The sequence below is a fragment of the Hemitrygon akajei genome, chromosome 6 (assembly GCF_048418815.1).
Source record: "Hemitrygon akajei chromosome 6, sHemAka1.3, whole genome shotgun sequence".
NCBI classification, from domain to species: Eukaryota; Metazoa; Chordata; class Chondrichthyes; order Myliobatiformes; family Dasyatidae; genus Hemitrygon; species Hemitrygon akajei.
The window spans coordinates 24,781,938-24,800,457 of record NC_133129.1 but is presented as its reverse complement, the minus strand read 5'-3'; the positions used below and the strand labels follow the sequence as shown (position 1 = coordinate 24,800,457).

The 18,520-nt window shown below is 41.2% G+C and overlaps 1 protein-coding gene across 5 annotated transcripts in view; it reads right to left on the bottom strand.

Annotated features, from left to right (window-relative positions):
• galntl6 (polypeptide N-acetylgalactosaminyltransferase like 6) overlaps positions 1 to 18,520 on the bottom strand; it is a 1,226,984-nt gene that overhangs the window by 650,111 nt on the left and 558,353 nt on the right. For all 5 annotated transcript variants that reach the window (XM_073047999.1, XM_073047997.1, XM_073047996.1 and 2 more), the window contains exon 4: positions 5,504 to 5,642. In XM_073047999.1, coding sequence (XP_072904100.1) covers positions 5,504 to 5,642 — 139 coding nt within the window. The remainder of the gene's footprint in view (positions 1 to 5,503; positions 5,643 to 18,520) is intronic.

The window sequence follows — 18,520 nt, the reverse complement described above, 5'->3', positions numbered from 1 at the left end:
CACGGACATTTACACTACATGCTGCATTCGCAAAGCAAACAGCATTATGAAGGACCTCACACAAACTCTTCTCCCTCCTGCTGTCTGGGAAAAAGCACCGAAGCTTTCAGGCTTTCACGACCAGACTATGTAACAGTTTCTTCCCCCAAGCTATCAGATTCCTCAATACCCAGAGCCTGGACTGACACCTTGCCCTATTGTCCTGTTTATTATTTATTGTAATGCCTGCACTGTTTTGTGCACTTTATGCAGTCCTGGGTAGGTCTGTAGTCTAGTGTAGTTTTTGTGTTGCTTTACATAGTTCAGTGTAGTTTTTGTACTGTTTCATGTAGCACCATGGTCCTGAAAAATGTCTCGTTTTTACTGTGTACTGTACCAGCAGTTATGGTCAAAATGACAATAAAAAGTGACTTGACTTGTCTTTAATTTTATGCATTCTGGTAAGAAACCAGAGCTCAGAGGGAGGCCCACACACTTGCATGAAATTCATGGCATAGCGAACAGCAGCCGAGGTCAGGATCAAACCTGGGACCCTGGCATCATGAGGCAGCAGCTCTACCAGCAGTGCCACTGTGCTTTACCCTTACCCAGTCCTCAGTTCAGGGCCAATTAGAGCTGGCAGCAAATTGGGGCAGTACTATCATCTTGCGAGAAAAAGAATAATTTAAAAAGTAATATTCTTTACCAAAGTAAATTTAACAGCCTTCAGCAAACGTCTTCAGAAATCTTATCTTGCAGAAAATTTGTCTGGATTAAACATCCCTCTACTACATACACTTGAAAAGCAATTGCATCTGTCCAAGAGGAGGAATAAGAGATAATGCAACAGCCTTTGGGTCTGAAGAGGGAGCTGGTGTTAGATAAGACACTCAGCCAAAAGCTCAGTCAACAGGTTCCAAAGCAGTTGTTGGGTGATATTATGAAAGAGCCGCCCAAATCATAAATTAGAATTTTCACAGTAAAATGTTGCACCATTAAGGGAAAACAGACACTCTTATCTTCTGAAACGTCTGATTTTCTTTGCTTTTTGCAAGGAACTCTGCTAAGTGGAGCCTCCATTGAGACCTTTCTCTGTACCTCTATTGCTGGGAATACAATACCCACTTGTCAAAAGGCAAGTGACAAGTGCAGCTTTAGAAAATACCAATGCGATGAGTCTGAGCAACAATTTACATAGTAATTGTCTCCAAGTGTCAGTGAATTCAATTTACAGCCTTGCTACCAGTCAGACACCATTCCAGTTCCAATGTAGCCTTGTCATTTTGGCTCGATAAAGCAGTGATAACCAGTAATTTTTTTCTGCTGCGGCTTCTGACAGCTTTGTAAAATTAGCTGGAGACAGAGGGAAGGAAAAAGGAAGATGAGGCTTCTTCTGCGCTTCACAGCTGGGAGGTGATCAATTATTAGCCTGAATGCTGATTTCGCACAGGAAACCACAATGCAACCTTGAAATTATCATTTTATTATTGCTAGCTTCTGTGCTGAGGAATGAAATGAGGACTACTGCGTAGCTACCTGTGTACGGTAAACCATGACACGGAATGGGAAACAAGGCTTCTCCCTATCAAGCAAACTACGCCTGTTAGGTTGCAATTGGAGAATTGCTTCCAATTCTTTAATTAATTGAAGTTTTTTAAAGTTTATACATACAGTGTGGAATAGCCTCTTCTGGCCCAACCAGCCGTGCCACCAAACACCACTCCTATTTAACCTTAGGCTAATCACAGGACAATTTACATTGACCTATTCACCTACTAACCTGTGCGGTTTTGGGAGATGGGAGGAAACTCACATGGTCATGGAGAGAGTATACAAGCTCCTTACAGATGATATCAAGATTGAACTCTGAACATTAACAGTACTGCACTAATTGGTACACTATGGTGGCAGCCCAATTTGTAACAGTACTGCAATCACTCCAGTTGAGTACAATGCTCTTCTATGGTAGGGGTTCTCAACTTTTTTATGTCATGGACCAATACCATTAAGCAACGGGTCTGTGGACCCCAGGTTGGGGTTATTCCCTTAATCGAGAATGCTCGAGTGTGATTTTGTTTAACATGGAGAGGGTGATGCATGGGCACATAGTCTTTGACAGATCAGGGTCAAGGTCCAGTGGCACGGAATGTAAGACATCTGGAGATTCCTTGCCACCTTAATTGCCATAGTGATGTGTCGTCATCTTCTGCCAACTCCACCATTGAGGTCTTGGTTGGATCACTCTTTTTCTGGAGCCTTGACCTTACCGTCTTGGGCGATCCTGCCAAGAACTAAGTCCCGGATGACTGAACTCCAGGCTGCATCGCGCTCGTGATCTCAGGAACTATCCAGCCCCTCCACCTCAACAAGGTGGCAATCCTTGGAGAGGCTTGGGAAATCTACTTGTAGACAGCTCTCACAAACTGCTGACGTGGCCCACATTTATTGCTGCTTCCAAGGTTTCAAAGGGCAGTTAAAAAAGTCTGAAATTTTGACGGTCTGGTGTCACATATAGGATGAACTAGATTTGCCGTCCGTGAAGGATATTAGTAAACCACTTGGATTTTTAACAACAGCCAGGAAATATAATATTTTATTTTTTATAATTACTTATTTTGAGATACAGTACTGTAACAGGCACCTCAGACTCAATGAGCTTGTGCCGCCCAGTTAACCCATGTGACTAATTAATCCACTAACTGGCATGTCTTAGGAATGTGGGAGGAAACCAGAGCACCCAGAAGAAACCCATGTGGTCACGGGGAGAAAGTACAAACTCCTTACAGACAGTGGTGGGAATTGAACCTGGGTCTCTAACACTGTGAAACCGTATGCTAACTGCAACTCTACCATTGTTCCTTTTAAACCTCTTGATGCTGATCATAAACCTATGCCTTCTTGAAAAGGACGGAGAACCATGAACTGACTCGTGGAAAAGACCAAAGACAGGGCGTGGGGTCACGAACGACTCCACGTCGAAGCGGCAAGGGGGAAGATTGAAGCATCGAGGTGAATGCTGCTCACTCCCAATGGAGACCACTGGGTCAGCAGTTCTTGGTCCTGGTCAGTGTTTGCTGCCAATGGACCAGACAAGAGTTCTGAGTCATGGAAGAACTGTTCAGTGCTCTGAGACTAATCTGATTGGACTGTACTTTATATTAGTTTCCTTTATTTTTTCAGTGTATTCTTTCGCGTGGCTGATTGGTGGGTGGGTGATCTGTTAGTTCTTTGTGTGTGAATGTGGGTGGGGTCAGGGGTTCTGATGCTACTGTAGCTGTTCATTTTGTGAGTGAGGGGGTCAGGCTTTGTTATTGTCACTGTTTTTTTCTGTGTGGGAAGGGTTGTGGACTTATTGCTATTGTCAATGTTTTTTCCTGCGGGGGAGAGATGGGTGAATTGGGAGTTTGTGAGTTTTGTTTCTTTTTCTTTTTCATGGTGGGGAGGAAGTTGATATATGGTCTTTCTGTATATCATGGCTATCGGGAGAAGACAGATATCAGAGTTATATTGTACGTGCATACATTGAAAATAAAATGAGCCCTTGTTCATAGCATTTCCTCTTTGGAAAAAAGAAGAATATGTGCTTTCACCCTATCTATGCCCCTTATGATCTTACTTATGTGCAGCAGGACACACTTCCATTCCCCACATTCCGGGGAACAAAGTCCTTGTCTACACAATCTCTCCTTGTAATTCCTCAAGTCCTCAATCATCATCAAATATCAAGCTCCCGAACCAGTATGGATAACTTCATGTACCTCAACACTGAACTGATTCCACAACCTATGGACACACTATCAAGGTGTCTACAACTCACGTTCTCAGTATTATTTATTTATCTATTACTATTTTTCTATCTGCATAGTTTGTCTTCATTTTAATGTTGGTTGTTTGTCAGTCTTTGTGTGTAGCTTACCATTGATTCTAATGTATTTCTTTGTTCTACTGCAAGAAAATGAATTTCAGGGTAGTATACGGTGACATATACTGTATGTATTTTGATAATAAATTTCCTTTGAATTTTGATGTTTGAAGTCCTTATCTACGCCTTTTCTGGTTGAATAACACTGGGAAGCTGCAACTTCACCTCACAGACGGCGACGATATTAAAGAGAAACAGTAACAGGCAGCAAATCTCATCCTCACCTTTGGCTGTCTTTACTTTGTATTCTAGGGCTGAAGCTAATTATTTCCATTATGATAAGACCCTATTTTTAGGCAAAATCATTGAGCAATGACTGCTTGTATGACAGATAATAATGAAAATTACTTCTTAAATCAAATTTCTTTCCAACCAGTTGTATTAATGTTCTAAACCCACCAGGGGAAACAAAACCAAAAATAACCGAGGTTTCAGAGTTGACGGGAGCTCCCAAGTAAAAAGTGTGCTACTTAATCTAAGTTTACTTAAGGCTGATGGGATATTTTTTGCAGATTTACAAGTCTTAGTGATACTAAAATTACATCAATAAAGTTTCGAGTAGATCTTTGCTTGAGATTACTCTCCATTGCCCCAGTTTGTCATAGAGCTCAACAGTATGAAAGCAAACTCTTTGGTCCAATCTATTCATGCCAAACAAGTTGCCTACCCTAGCTAATCCCATTTGCCTGTGTTTCACTCATATCCCTCTCAAACCTTCCTGTTCCTGCACCTGCCCAAATGTCTCTTAAGTTTTGTAATTGTCAAAGGCAGCTCCTGTGATCTAACCTCCAGTGCAGTCTGTATGGAGTTTGTATGTTTACCACATGTAATTCTACCAGATAAAAACTCAACTGTTTAATCTCCATAGATGCTGCATGACCTGCTGAGTTCCTCCAGCACTTTTGCATGCTGCTGTAGATTTCCAGCTTTGTCAGAATCTCTTGTGCTTAGGTTTTTCATCGTGTTTACGCACATAACACTAAACTCGTCCTGACATGACAGGAAACAGTTCAGCAAGCTTCTCAGTTCAGGGACAGCAAGAAATGCATCGTAACTTCAGGCCAGGCTGCTTCTGCACACAGACTAAGAATGGATCAAAGGGAAAATATCTCCATGAGAAGAGAAGACAACTTTTTCTTCAACGCAGGCTTCTGATTGATCTTCAGATTCCCCTGGAAGTAAAAGGCTAATGGAAGGAATTACTAACGTGCCTTCTGGTACAAATATGTCATAATAAATTCCCTGATAACCATGTCTCGATAAATTCTTTAAACGTAAGATTTCCCGCAGATGCCGGAAATCCACACAAAATGCTGATGAAGGGTCTTGGTCTGAAATGTTGACTTTTTATTCATTTCCATTGGGGGGGGGGGGCGGTGTGTGTGTGTGTGTGTGTGTGTGTGTGTGTGTGTGTGTGTGTGTGTGTGTGTGTGTGTGTGTGTGTGTGTGTGTGTGTGTGTGTGTGTGTGTGTGTGTGTGTGTGTGTGTGTGTGTGTGTGTGTGTGTGTGTGATTTCTTTACCCTTTCGTGTTCTGAACTATGAGTGGGAAAATTAGTCCGAAAGGAAGTAATTGGGACAAACGCCTTCCCATTTTTACTCACTTTGGATGGCGGATGTCAGGCAGAGAACGGTCCAAGGCGATGCTGTCGCTGACATAGATGTTGAAGCCATTCTCCCTGTACACTGAATCAGACTGATCTTCCTCTGCCAGTGGGAACGGCTTCCCGTGTTCACCCTTTCCTGCAACAAAGACAGAGATCACTAGACCACACTCGACAGATAGCTCCAGGGAAGGCTTGTTCCTCAGGTCCGATCACCAGCCATAGCAAGAGCAGGGAAAATTATTAAGGGCTGCGCGACTCCTGCGGGGAAATTAAAGAGTGTGCAGCAAGCCAATGGAGGCAGGGGGAATTTAATTGGTGTTGGACAGTCCATGAGGGGGAATTAAACAATGTTGGACAAACTGCAGGAAAATTAATGGATAGAGGTCAAACTATTAGTGGGGAATTAATACAACACAAGAGGATATTACTGGGAAAAGGAAAAGGAAATGGGTAAATTAATGGGAGTAGGAAAACCCACTGAAGGAAATTAAAAGATAAAGGGTAAACCATTGCGGGGGGGGGGGGGGAATATTAATAGATAGAAGAAAACACAGTGGGGGATATTAACAAGAGTGGGAAAGGGTTAGAATTAGCAAGCATAGGGAAAGCCGATGGGTGAAATTGATGTGGGATAAGCCATTGGTGGATAAAAAAGGATGTAGAACAAGCCAATAGAGCCCGTTTATTTTTCCAGTCTGGGTTCTCTGAATGTGCTGATATCGCAAACCCTAACCCTCATAGCGGAGTCATCCCTTGCACAGCTACAGCACAACTAACATGCTAGAAAAGCACAAGCTACTTTGTGGACGCAAACACGAGGAAATCTGCAGATGCTGGAAATTCAAGCAACACACACAAAGTTCTGGTGGAACGCAGCAGGCCAGGCAGCATCTATAGGGAGGCACAGTCGACGTTTCGGGCCTGATGAAGGGTCTTGACCCGAAACGTCGACTGTGCTTCCCTATAGATGCTGCCTGGCCTGCTGCATTCCACCAGCATTTTGTGTGAGCTACTTTGCAGGATTGTTATCAAGGGTCAACTTTATTTGACATCGACATCTGCAGTAGATGCACATATTAGGAATTTGCTGTGGTGTGTGTAAACAGCATTATAAAGAGTGTTTACAATGCAGAACAGTGACAGGGGTAATAGATCGAGGGGGTGGGTGTGGTTGATCAGATTAACTGCCTAGGGGAGAATACATGGAGCTGCAAGGATGGATCACCAGGAGACTGATGGCAGAATCTCCACTGAATACTTCACAGAGGAAGGTTCCGGTTTAGGGAGAGAACCCACAGCTAAGGATCTTGAGAGCTGAAAACATGGCCGCACATGAGGCAGAAATGCCACACACACATAATGCTGGAGGAACTCAGTTCAGGGAACGAGAATGAGGGGAGATTTGATAGAGGCATAAAATTTATACAGGGCACAGATAGGGCAAGTGCAAATAGGCTTTTTTCACTGAGGTTGGATGAGATTGGAACTGGAGGTCGTAGGTTAAGGTTGTAAACTTGGGCAAGCTAGGACTTCACTCCTTGGTATTCTAGATAACCTGGTGTAATCCTGTAGAGCAGGGGTTCTTAACCTGGGATTCACAGACACTCGGTAGTCCATGGATAGATTCCAGGGGATCACTGAACTTGGGTTGGAAAAAAATTACACTTTTAATTTCACTGCCCTCCAACAGAAATTTAGCATTTCCTTCAATGATGGATGTAGGCATCAAACCACTGTAGTACTGGCAGTACTTGCTAAGACATAATGTTCTTATTGATGCTAAGCAACAACATTCTTCACACTGATAAGTCTTTGAAAATGAAATTTAATTTTAACTTGCCTATAGGTTAAATGCATAGTCTTGTTATGTGACGCATTATTAAAGAAGCACATATATTACCATAACACAAGGTTGTATTTTTATATTTTGATAACTATTTCAATATAATTGGCTTCTTTCATAATTCTAAACATTTTATTTTATAGATTTAAATACATTATTCTGAGAAGGAGTCCATAGGCTTCACTGGACTGGCAAAGGGGTCCATGGAATAAAATAGGTTAACAACATCTGGTGTAGTAGTTTTTACATGAGGAGCATAGAAAGGGTAAATATATACAGTCTTTTTTCCCAGGAAAATAATTGAAACTAGAGGGCATAGGTTTAGTGTGAGAGGAGGAAAAGTTAACGGGGACTGAGAGGCAAATTGTTCTTTCAGAGGGTGATGCATATATGGAACAGTCAGTCAGTGGAAGTAACGGGGATAGGTACAATAACAACTTATAAAGGACACTTGGGCAAATACAGGGATAATAAAAGTATTGAGGGATAAGGGATATAGACTAATTTGGTAGGGTTGTCATGGGATAAAGTTGGAGAGCGGGGCCTGTTTTGGTGCTGCATTACTTTATAAAGGGAATGAACTGACAGATGGGAGGGTGAAATCTAATGAGAAGTTCTCATCAAATACAATAGAATTCATGAAAAACTAAACATGAACTGACAAAGACTGACAAACGGCTAACATGCAAAAGACAGACTGTGCGAATAAAAGATAATTCTAAAATGAACCTACAAAGCCAAAGAGGGATTAGCTTTAGTTGTCACATGTACATCAAAACATACAGTGAAATGCATTGCTTGCATCAAACCAGCAAGGATTGTACTGGGGCGGCCTGCAAATGTCGCCACACCTCCTGCACAAACATAGCATGTCCACAGCTCACTAACTTTAGCCCGTATGGCTTGGAATGTGGGTGGAAACCAGAGTGTCTGGAGGGAGCCTAAGTGTTCATGGGAAGAAAGTACAAATTGCTTACCGGGTGCAGCGGGAATTGAATTCTGATCGATGATCGCTGGCACTGTAATGGTGTTATGCTAACCACTATGCTACTGTGCTGTGCCAAGTTTAGGATCAGTCCAGAGAGATGCTTGAGTGTTGGTTCAGACTCATTGGGGCAAAGAGCTGGAATGATTTTATGATAATATGTATCTTTATAACAAGTAATAGCTTTATGGCTATCTTCATTGAAATATCTGTAGTATCCATGACACCTTGAAGGAGTGGCGCCTCAGAAAGGTGGTGTCCATCAATAAGGACACCCAGCACCTAGGACATGGCCTTTTCTCACTGTTACCATCAGAAAGAAGGGACAGAAGCCTGAAGACACACACTCAGTGACTGAGGAACAGCTTCTACCACTCTACCATTCGATTTCTGAATGAATGCTAAACCCATTAACATCTCAGAATTTAAAAAAAAATTATGTTTTTACACTACTTATTTAATTTAACTGCTTGATATACTTGTATATACTTACTGGAATTCATAGTTATTTTCCCTGTATTATCATGTACTGTAGCTGCAAAGTTCACAAATTTCATGACATATGCTGGTGATATTAAACCTGATTCTGATTTAGCTTTGCCTTAAAAAAATCTGAATTTCTTCTAATTACCTGTAAATAAATTCACCAGATATCATGGCATTAATACATATGTCTCTAGATCAATGGTTCAGAACACTGGTCCAATAATTAGTCTAATAACTTAACCAATACATTATTCACCTCTTTCCATTCCATAATTAATTGAATTCTCTTTTAAAAGTGAATCATCTCCACTGCATTGTCAGACACTACATCCAGATGGTAATAACTCACAAAGCAAAATATTCTCCTTGGTCTTTGTCAGTGCTTCTGTTGCCAAGTACCCAATTCCACTGCCCAATTTTTATTTTGATCTTCTGACTGTCTGTTAAACAACTTGCCTCACTCGCACATGGGTGATAATTGGAATGTTGCCATAATTTATAAAAGATGCTGGTCAGTGTATCTAGGTATCAAATGGCTTTCCAATCCACATCACAGTTCGACTAAAATCGCACAGCCAAGCCTTATCATTGGCACTGGTTAACACTTGACGCTCTTCCAGTGAGACTAAATGAAAATTTAACAAATCATATGCCTCCTCCAGTATCTGGTGAGGTTCCAATGGACGGTAACATCCAAAACTGTACCAATAAATCTCAATTGTAAACCATGAACATGTTTTATTGAATAATTGCAGACTCTGCAGACACTCTCAGCATCTAAAATCAGAGACAAAACCCTTCCAAATACTAATCTGAAAACAACTACAAGCCTGCAGTTACTGGAAGTCTGAAATGAAAGCAGACTGAGCTGGAAATAATTAGCAGGCCAGGCAGCATCTATGAAGAGAATTGCAGTTAACTCTTCAGATAAATGAACCTGCCTCATAATTATTGACCTGAAATATTCCCCTCAGTGATTAACAAGGAACCAGACTAATTCACACACATAATGCTGCACAATTATACCGGTATCTGTTTGATGAACAATGGTGTGCTGGACCTTCATAGTTCTGTATTCAGCAATTCCAGGTAGCGCCAACAGTTCAGAAAATTTTACGGAGGGAAGGTGGCATCTGATGACTTCTTCTTAATCTAATCTCATTGACTTTTGACAGATGCACAATCAAGAGCATCCCAACATGCTGTATCACTGTGTTGTGCAGAAAAACTGCACTGCAGCATACAGAAGAGCTCTATAACAGGTAGTTATAACTTCCCAATGCCCCAATGGCACCAGTCTACCCACCATCAAGGACATACATACAAAAAGGGGCCAATAAGAGGCCAGTAATATCATGAAGGATCCCACCCACCCTGATCATGAACTGTTAGCCCCACACTCACCAGGGAGGAGACTATGCAGCATCCACACCAGGAACATGGGGCTCAAAAGCAGTTACTTCCCCCAAGCTGTCAGACTGTACAACACCTCCACCAGCTGTCACCCAAAACCACTACATATACATCACCTCGACTCACCTGATGTACATACACTTAATGTATAGAACCGTTACTTGTACATTGTGTTTCATAGGATTGCCTTTATGTTTTATTTATTGGATTTTTTTTGTTTTTTTAACATTGTGTTCCATTTTGCAGTTTGTGTTTCTTATATCCAGAGTAACAGTAATTTTGTTCTCCTTTACACTCGTATACAGATGAATGACAATATACAAACCTGAACCTTGATTCTATATCTTCTCTAGCTTCAAATATTGCTCCAACTGTCCTGAAAAGATGTCATGTTCTTCCCATAGAGTATTCAAGGCTCCCATGGTGGTGAATCTGTGGAATTTATTGCCACCGCCCGCTGTGGAGGCCAAGTCATTGGGTATATTTAAAGCAGAGGTTGATACGTTCTTGATCAGTCAGGCTGTCAAAGTTTACAGGGAAAAGGCAGGAGAGTGGGATTGATAGGGAAAATAAATCAGCCATGATTGAATAGTGGAGCCGATTCAATGGGCTGAATGGCCTAATTCTGCTCCTAGGTCTCATGTTCCTATAGGTTAGGGGGAGAAGGCAGGAGAATGGGGTTGATGGGGTAATAACAGCCATGATGGACTGGCAGAACAGACTTGATGGGCCACTTCTGCCCCTCTGTCTTATGGTTCTATAGACTCTTCTTAGTGGCAACTTCAAATTGATAACAACTTCAAGCTGAAGACCACACATAATTGAATCAATATTTAGTGAGAAACCATTTTTGTATTCCCTCAGTCCAGTATCTTTCCAGGTAAAGGAAGACATGAAATATCTTCTCTCTTCTTGTTGCTGCCTGCAGGAAGAAGGTACAGAAGCCTCAGGACTCGCACCACCAGGTGCAGAGACAGTTATTAGCCCTCAACCATCAGCGTCTTGAAGCAGTGGGGATAACTTCATTACTATTGAATTATTGAACTGCTCCACTACTGAACTGTTCCCACATCCTGTGGACTCACTTTCAAGGACTCTTCATCACTAGTTCTCTATGCTTGGTTGGCATCTGTCTGTCTCGAAGGATATTGGGTGATGATGATCATTATCACAAGCCTGGGCAGAAGGTATGGAGATCCTGAGAAGGCCAATCCTCACGATCCCCCTTTTAGCTTCACCAGTATAGTCCAAAGGAAAGCTTATGAAGCAATACATTTGGAAGCAGTTTGGCTGCAGGAGATGCCGGAAGGATATTCAATGACGTCCAGCCACCTTAGGGGCTCCAGTCTGGACTTGCTGTCAGTGTTTACTTCAATACTCCTTGTCTCTCCTGAGGCTGCCCACAAAGCAGTGGGGTTATCTACCCATAGCTGGGGATCTGACTCACGAGCACCAGGCCATGTCCACACACCGGTGGGCCTGCGTGCTATGTGTGCAGGGGCCAGACTCATTCCCCGTCCTCTTTAGTTCAGCTTGAGTCCGAAAGGAGTTCAGTTTCCGTGTGTTGCCAGCTCGGAGGCACTACATGAGGCTTGCTGTTGTACTGGCAGGGAGAGACTTACGCATTCAGCTCTCCTTTTCACAAGACTGCCAGCCAGCAGTGGAAGCAGAAAGTGAGAGCAACAATCACTACCCCACTGGACACATCACAACAATTATTTTGATACCACGACATACATTGCTTGTTTATTATTGTTGTCCTTTGCACAATAGTTGTGTGTCTTGTTGGGTGTGGTTGTTCATTTACTCCATTGTGTTTCTTGTATTTACTGAGAATGCCTACAAGAAAATGAATCTCAAAGTAGTATATGATGACATACATGCACTTTGATAATAAATTTACTGTACTTTGAACTTTCTTATCCTTAACTGGAAATGTCTGTGGTAGCACATCCTTCTGTGGCATTATGGTGAATCAATGATATATGTTCTCTGATTTCAATATCCTTTCCATAATGCTGATTTTATGTATTTTAATATACTGCTGCTGCAAAGCAACAAACTTCAAGACAACTGCCAGTGAAATTAATTATGATTCTGAAAACCACACATATAATTCGAACTACGACCTTTATTCAAACTATTTGATCATCATCACCATTACTGCCAGTAATAGGGCTGGCTCCTCAGAAGACATGCCTTTAAAGTAGTTGTCAGAGAAAAAAAAACCCTGGGGGTATGGGGAGGAGATTTTTATTTTAAAGTTGGCTAGATTTTATGATCTAGAATTTGAGCCTGAAAAGGTAATGGAAGAATATTTAATTAGTGATGTTCAAAAGGGAATCGGATATTATAAGGTCTTGCTCTCGCACTTTGCACCTAGAGGAAGGTGCCTGTGTTTGACTGGTCTCTCACTCCCCATCGCTGGATGTTGCACAAGGATGGGGCTGGAGTCTTGGGTCTTGGGCAAGGTTTAATTAATGTGGTTGGACTCATTTTTAGAGGATTCTGCAGTTCATGTTCTACGTGTTCCTGGTTTCTGGTTATTACATTTTTGTTTCTTTTTTGTGCGATTTTGATCAGGGTGGACTGGCTCTGCAGTCAATGAATCACACAGCGCTAGAATGAATATTCTCAAACTGTTTCAATGACTCTGTGGTTTGATGTTTTATATTCTGTGTTTTTCGCTCCTTTTTGCCATCTGTGCAATTTGTCCTTTTTTATCTTTCTTTTGGGTGTTTGATGTTTTCTTCAAATAAGTGCTTCTTTGATTCGTGGCTGTCAATGGAAGACAAATCTCAGGCTTGTATACTGCATACGTACTTCGATAATAAACGCACTTTAAATCTTTAAGCACTTGAAAAGGGGAAGCTTACAGAGCCATGGTAAGGATATAAGTGAATAGACCTGATTTGATTGTATTTTCAAATGCTAGCAAGGATCCAATAAATCATCCAGTTTCCTATGTGTTATAATTCAATGTTTTTTTAAAAACTTGTATAGGATAGACAGGAGTCACAACACAGAAATAGATGATTCAGACCAGCCAATTCATAATGCCTGAGGAAAACAGTCAATGTCATTGAAGTCCCTTCCCACCCCAGTCATTCTCTCTTCTCCTCCCTTCACCATTTAGAAGATACAAAGACTTGCAAACACGCACCACACATTTCAAAGACAATTTTGAGCGCACTCTTATTAGATTGTTGAACACACCTTAGTCCACAGCTTTCTCGGTCTTGATATTCCAGGTGCTCATATAAATACTTCATAGATGTTGTAAGAGTACTTGCTTCAACCACTCATGAAGGCCAGCATGTTTTAGATTCCAGCAACTCTTTAGGTGAAAAACTCTTCCTCAGATCCCCTTCAAAACTCTTCCCTCTTACATTAATAAGCAATAGAAAATCTGCAGATGCTGGAAATCCAAGCAACACACACAAACTGCTGGAGGAGCTCAGCAGGACAGACAGCATCAATGGAAAAAATACAGTCGACATTTCGAGCCGAGAAGGGTCTTCATGAAGGGTCTCGGCCTGAACTATTGACTGTACTCTTTTCCATAGATGCTTCCTGGCCTGCTGAATTCCTCCAGCATTTTGTATGTGTTCCCTCTTACATTAAACCTCTTATGTGACTCTTGAATGGTTTCCTAGTACGGTATGTTAAGATAGACTCTTGACACACAAGATACCTCATCATGATCTTGTGTCTTACATTTTTAACCTGCTCTGCATTTTCTCCGTAGTTGTTACACTTCACTCTTCATTGTAATTGTTTAACCATGTTCTACCCCAATGCTTATATAACAGATTGATCTGCACGAACAGCGTGCAAGACAAGGTTTTCACTGTATCTCCATACATGTGGCAAAAATAAAGCTGTAGCTGTTACTTGATAGCACACCAAAACTGCTCAGAGACTAAGCATGGGTGGGGTTGGCACTGCTTGACAGACTATCCACGATAACAAAGTTGTAAAATCAAAGGAAGTACATTCAATCTTTTATTATGAAATCAGCAAAATAATGTAAAACAATCTTGAAATGATAAATATTAATGAAACTAAAACTTGCAAAATAACAAAATAAACAGTCTTAGTATATTTAAACGTACTTAAGCCAAGTACTCTTAAACATAGTTGAGTATTTAAGTAGTCAGCAAAAAGTATTGCACTCTGGACCACTCCCTGGCTGTACCCAAGCTAAAATGAACTAAAGACAAATCATGAATACGTAACTAAATGCTTTCTTTCCACCATGCCACAACCCACTTTACAAATTATCCATAATAAATGCACAACACAAAATACAGTACAGGCAGAAATAGATAGATGGCTCCCACAAAACCAATTCCAACTTCTTAACCTACATTATCAAATCTTTGACACCTAACTGTTAACACATTTTTTAAAAAATCTCAAATATGATCCGTATTTGGAACAATTGGGGTTGAACAGCAAATGGCGATGTTGCTGGTGATGCCCACATCTTGTGAATGAAGAAAAGGTGCCATCTTTAGAAGGAAATCCTACTATAAGGCCCAATTTGTCATTAGATTATCGAAAAAAAAACTTGACTTTCTTTTGTAAAAGAGAAGATTTTCCTCAGTATTTTTTTTTCTCAAAATAGCTAAGGTATGCTCTGTTCCAAACCCATTGCTGTTATGGAAACTTGGTCCTCTTGACTAATTTTCCTTTTCTAATTTACTGCAGAGACTTCACTTGACAAACTATTCCATTTCTCGTACAATGCTTGGCACTCCTAGAATGAAATTATGTAAATTTATTTGTGCCTTTCTTTCATCTAATCATTCTTAATCGATCCCTCCTGACAATAATGTGTGGTCCTATCTCAATCAAAAAATATTGAGCACAAGAACACAAGAAAGTAGGAGCAGGTATAGGCTAGCAGGCCTCACAAACCTGCCCTGTCGTTTATGATCATGGCTGATCTATGTTGGCCTTAACTCTCCTTCTGTGCCATTTCTCCATGACTGTTTAAGATTCAATATTTCTTAATATCATTTCCTGTACATAAATGTAAGGAGATGGAAATAATTGCTTTTTCCAATTATGAAGATGAAGAACACAACAGTAATAATAAAAAAAAGAAAAAACACTATAAATATCAATACATTTGATAGCTTATATAAGGTACATAGATTGATTTTACATCCATGAAGTAACGTTAGGCTGTATATAAGGTGACTGACTGTAAATAATAAAGTAGTGATGGAGTTCATGGCTGAAAGTGTTGATCAGTAACTGTTATCGAGTCTGCTGGTCCTGGAGTGGAAGATAGGTAGCTTCCTTTCTGATAGGACTGAGACAAACAGTCCATGAGCGGGGTGTGTGTGGGATCCTTCATGATGTTACTAGCCATTTTCCAGCACCTTTCTGTATATAGGTCCTTGGTGGCGGGTAGGCTGGTGCCAGTGATGCATAGGGGAATTTTGACTCTGCGTTGCAGAGCCTCTTGTCTGCTGCAGTGCAGTTTTCATACTAAGCAATGATACAGCTTGTTAGGATGCTCTCTCTAGCACATCTGTAGAATGGAGTGAGTATGGTTGTGCATAATCTCAAATCAACAAATATGTATTGAGGTTCAAAGTAAAATTTCTTATCAGAGTGCATACATGTCACCACACACAACCCTGAGATTCTCTTTCTGTGGGCATACTTAGCAAATCTATAGAACAGTAACTGCAAACAAATGGTGCAAATGCAGATAATAAATAATGAACATAAAATAACAAGATAAAAGAGTCATAGAACCACAGAACATTATGGCACAGAAACAGGCCTTTTGGCCCTTCTTGGCTGTGCCGAACCATTTTTCTGCCTAGTCCCACTGACCTGCACCTGGACCATATCCCTCCATACACCTCTCATCCATGTACCTGTCCAAGTTTTTCTTAAACGTTAAAAGTGAGCCTGTATTTACCACTTCATCTGGCAGCTCATTCCACACTCCCACCAGTCCTTAAAGGAGTGTAGTTATTCATTTTTGTTCAAGAGCCTGATGGTTGAGGGGTAGCAAATTTTCTTGAACCTAGTGGTGCGAGTCTTGAGACCCTTGTACCTTCCACCTGATGGCAGCAGTGAGAAAAGAGCATGGCCTGGGTGGTGAGGATCTTTGTTCCACAGTTTTAAATTACTAGCTCCTTATCCTGTAGTTACATTGCTTTGTTCAAGCCCCTCCCAAGAATAAAGACAGTCCAACATCTACTCTGTCTAGCCTCCTTACAATCTTATATAGTTGAATAAGAACCTCGCCTCATTCCATAAGACATGGGGTGGAATTAGGCCACCCGGCCCATCGAATCTGCTCCGCCATTCAATCATGGCTGATCCTTTTTCTATCTCTTCCTCAACCCTAGTTCCCAGCCTTCTTCCCGTAACCTTTGATGCCATGTCCAATCAAGAGCCTATCAATCTCTGCTTTAAATACACCCAACAACCTGCCCCCCACAGCTGTATGTGGGAACAAATTCTACAAATTCACCACCCTCAGGATAAAGAAATTTCCCTGCATATCTGTTTTGAAAGGGTGCCCTTCTATCCTGAGGCTGTGCCCTCTCGTCCTAAACTCTTCCACCATGGGAAACATCCTTTCCACATCTACTCTGTCTAGGCCTTTTAACATTCGAAAGGTTTCAATATCCCGCCTCATCCTTCTGAATTCCAGTGAGTACAGACCCAGAATTATCAAATATTCCTCATATGATAACCCTTTAATTCCTGGATTCATCCTTGGGAACCTCCTCTGAACCCTCTCCAATGCCAGCACATCTTTTCTAAGATGGGAGACTCAAAACTGTTCACAATACTCTCGGTAAGCCTCACCAGTGCACATCCTTGCTCTTGTATTCTAGACCTCTTGAAATGAACACTAACATGGCATTTGCCTTCCTCATCACTGACTCGACTTGCAAGTTAACCTTTAGGGGCTTCTGCACAAGGACTCCCATGTCCTTCTGCATCTCAGGTTCCAGGATTTTCTCCCCATTTAGAAAACAGTCCTCACATTTATTTCTACTACCAAAGTGCATGAACATGCATTTTCCAACATTGTATTTCATTTGCAACTTTCTTGCCTATTCTCCTAATCTAAGTCCTTCTGCATCCTACCTATTTCCTCAACACTCCCTGCCCCTGCAATAATCTTTGTATCATCTGCAAACACGGCAACAAAGCCAGCTAGTCCATCATCTAAATCATTTATATACAACATAAAAAGAAGTGGTCCCAACACCGACCCCTGTGGAACACCAGTAATCTCTGGCAGCCCACCAGAAAAGGATCCTTTTATTTCTACTTGCAGCTTCCTAACAATCAGCCAATGCGCTAACCATGTTAGTAACTTTCCTGTAAGACCATGGGCTCTTAACTTGGTAAGCAGCCTCATGTGTGGCACCTTGTCAAAGGCCTTCTGAAAGTCCAAATATACAACATCCACTTCATCCCCTTTATCTTTCCTACTTGCAAACCTCTCAAAGAATTCCAACAGGTTCATCAGGTAGGATTTTCCCTTGAGGAAAGTATGCTGCCTGTGTACTATCTTGTCCTGTGTCACCAAATACTCCATCACCACATCCTTAACAATTGACTCCAACATCTTCCCAACCACTGAAGTCGGGCCAACTGGTCTATAATTTCCTTTCTGCTGCCTTCCTCCTTTCTTAAAGGGTGGAGTGACATTTGCAATTTTCCAGTCTTCTGGCACCATGACAGAGTCCAATGATTTTTGAAAGATCATTTCTAATGCCACCACAATCACTAACACTACCTCTTTCAGAACACTAGGGTGCACTTCATCCGGTCCGGTTGACTTATGCACCTTTAGGTCTTTCAGCTTTTTGAGCACCTTCTCTCTTGTAACAGTAACTTCTCTTCCTTCACACAGTACAACATCAGGCATACGGCAAGAGTCCTCCATAGTGAAGACTGATGCAAAATACTCATAGCTGGGCAAGGTTTAATTAAAAATACAAATAATTCAGCAGCCATCTCCTTGTTCCCAGTTGTTATTTCTTCTGCCTCATTTTCTAGTGTTTCTTTGTCCACTCTCATTTCTCTTTTATTTTTAACATACTTGAAAAAACTTCTTCTGTCCACTTTGATATTATTTGCCAGATTGCTTCATATTTCGTCTTTTCTCTTCTGATGATTTTTTTTTAAGTTGCTCTCTGTAGGTTTTTAAAAACTTCCCAATCCTCTATCTTCCCACTAATTTTTGCTTTGTTGTATGCAGTTTCTTGTGCTTTTACAATAGCTTTGACTTCCC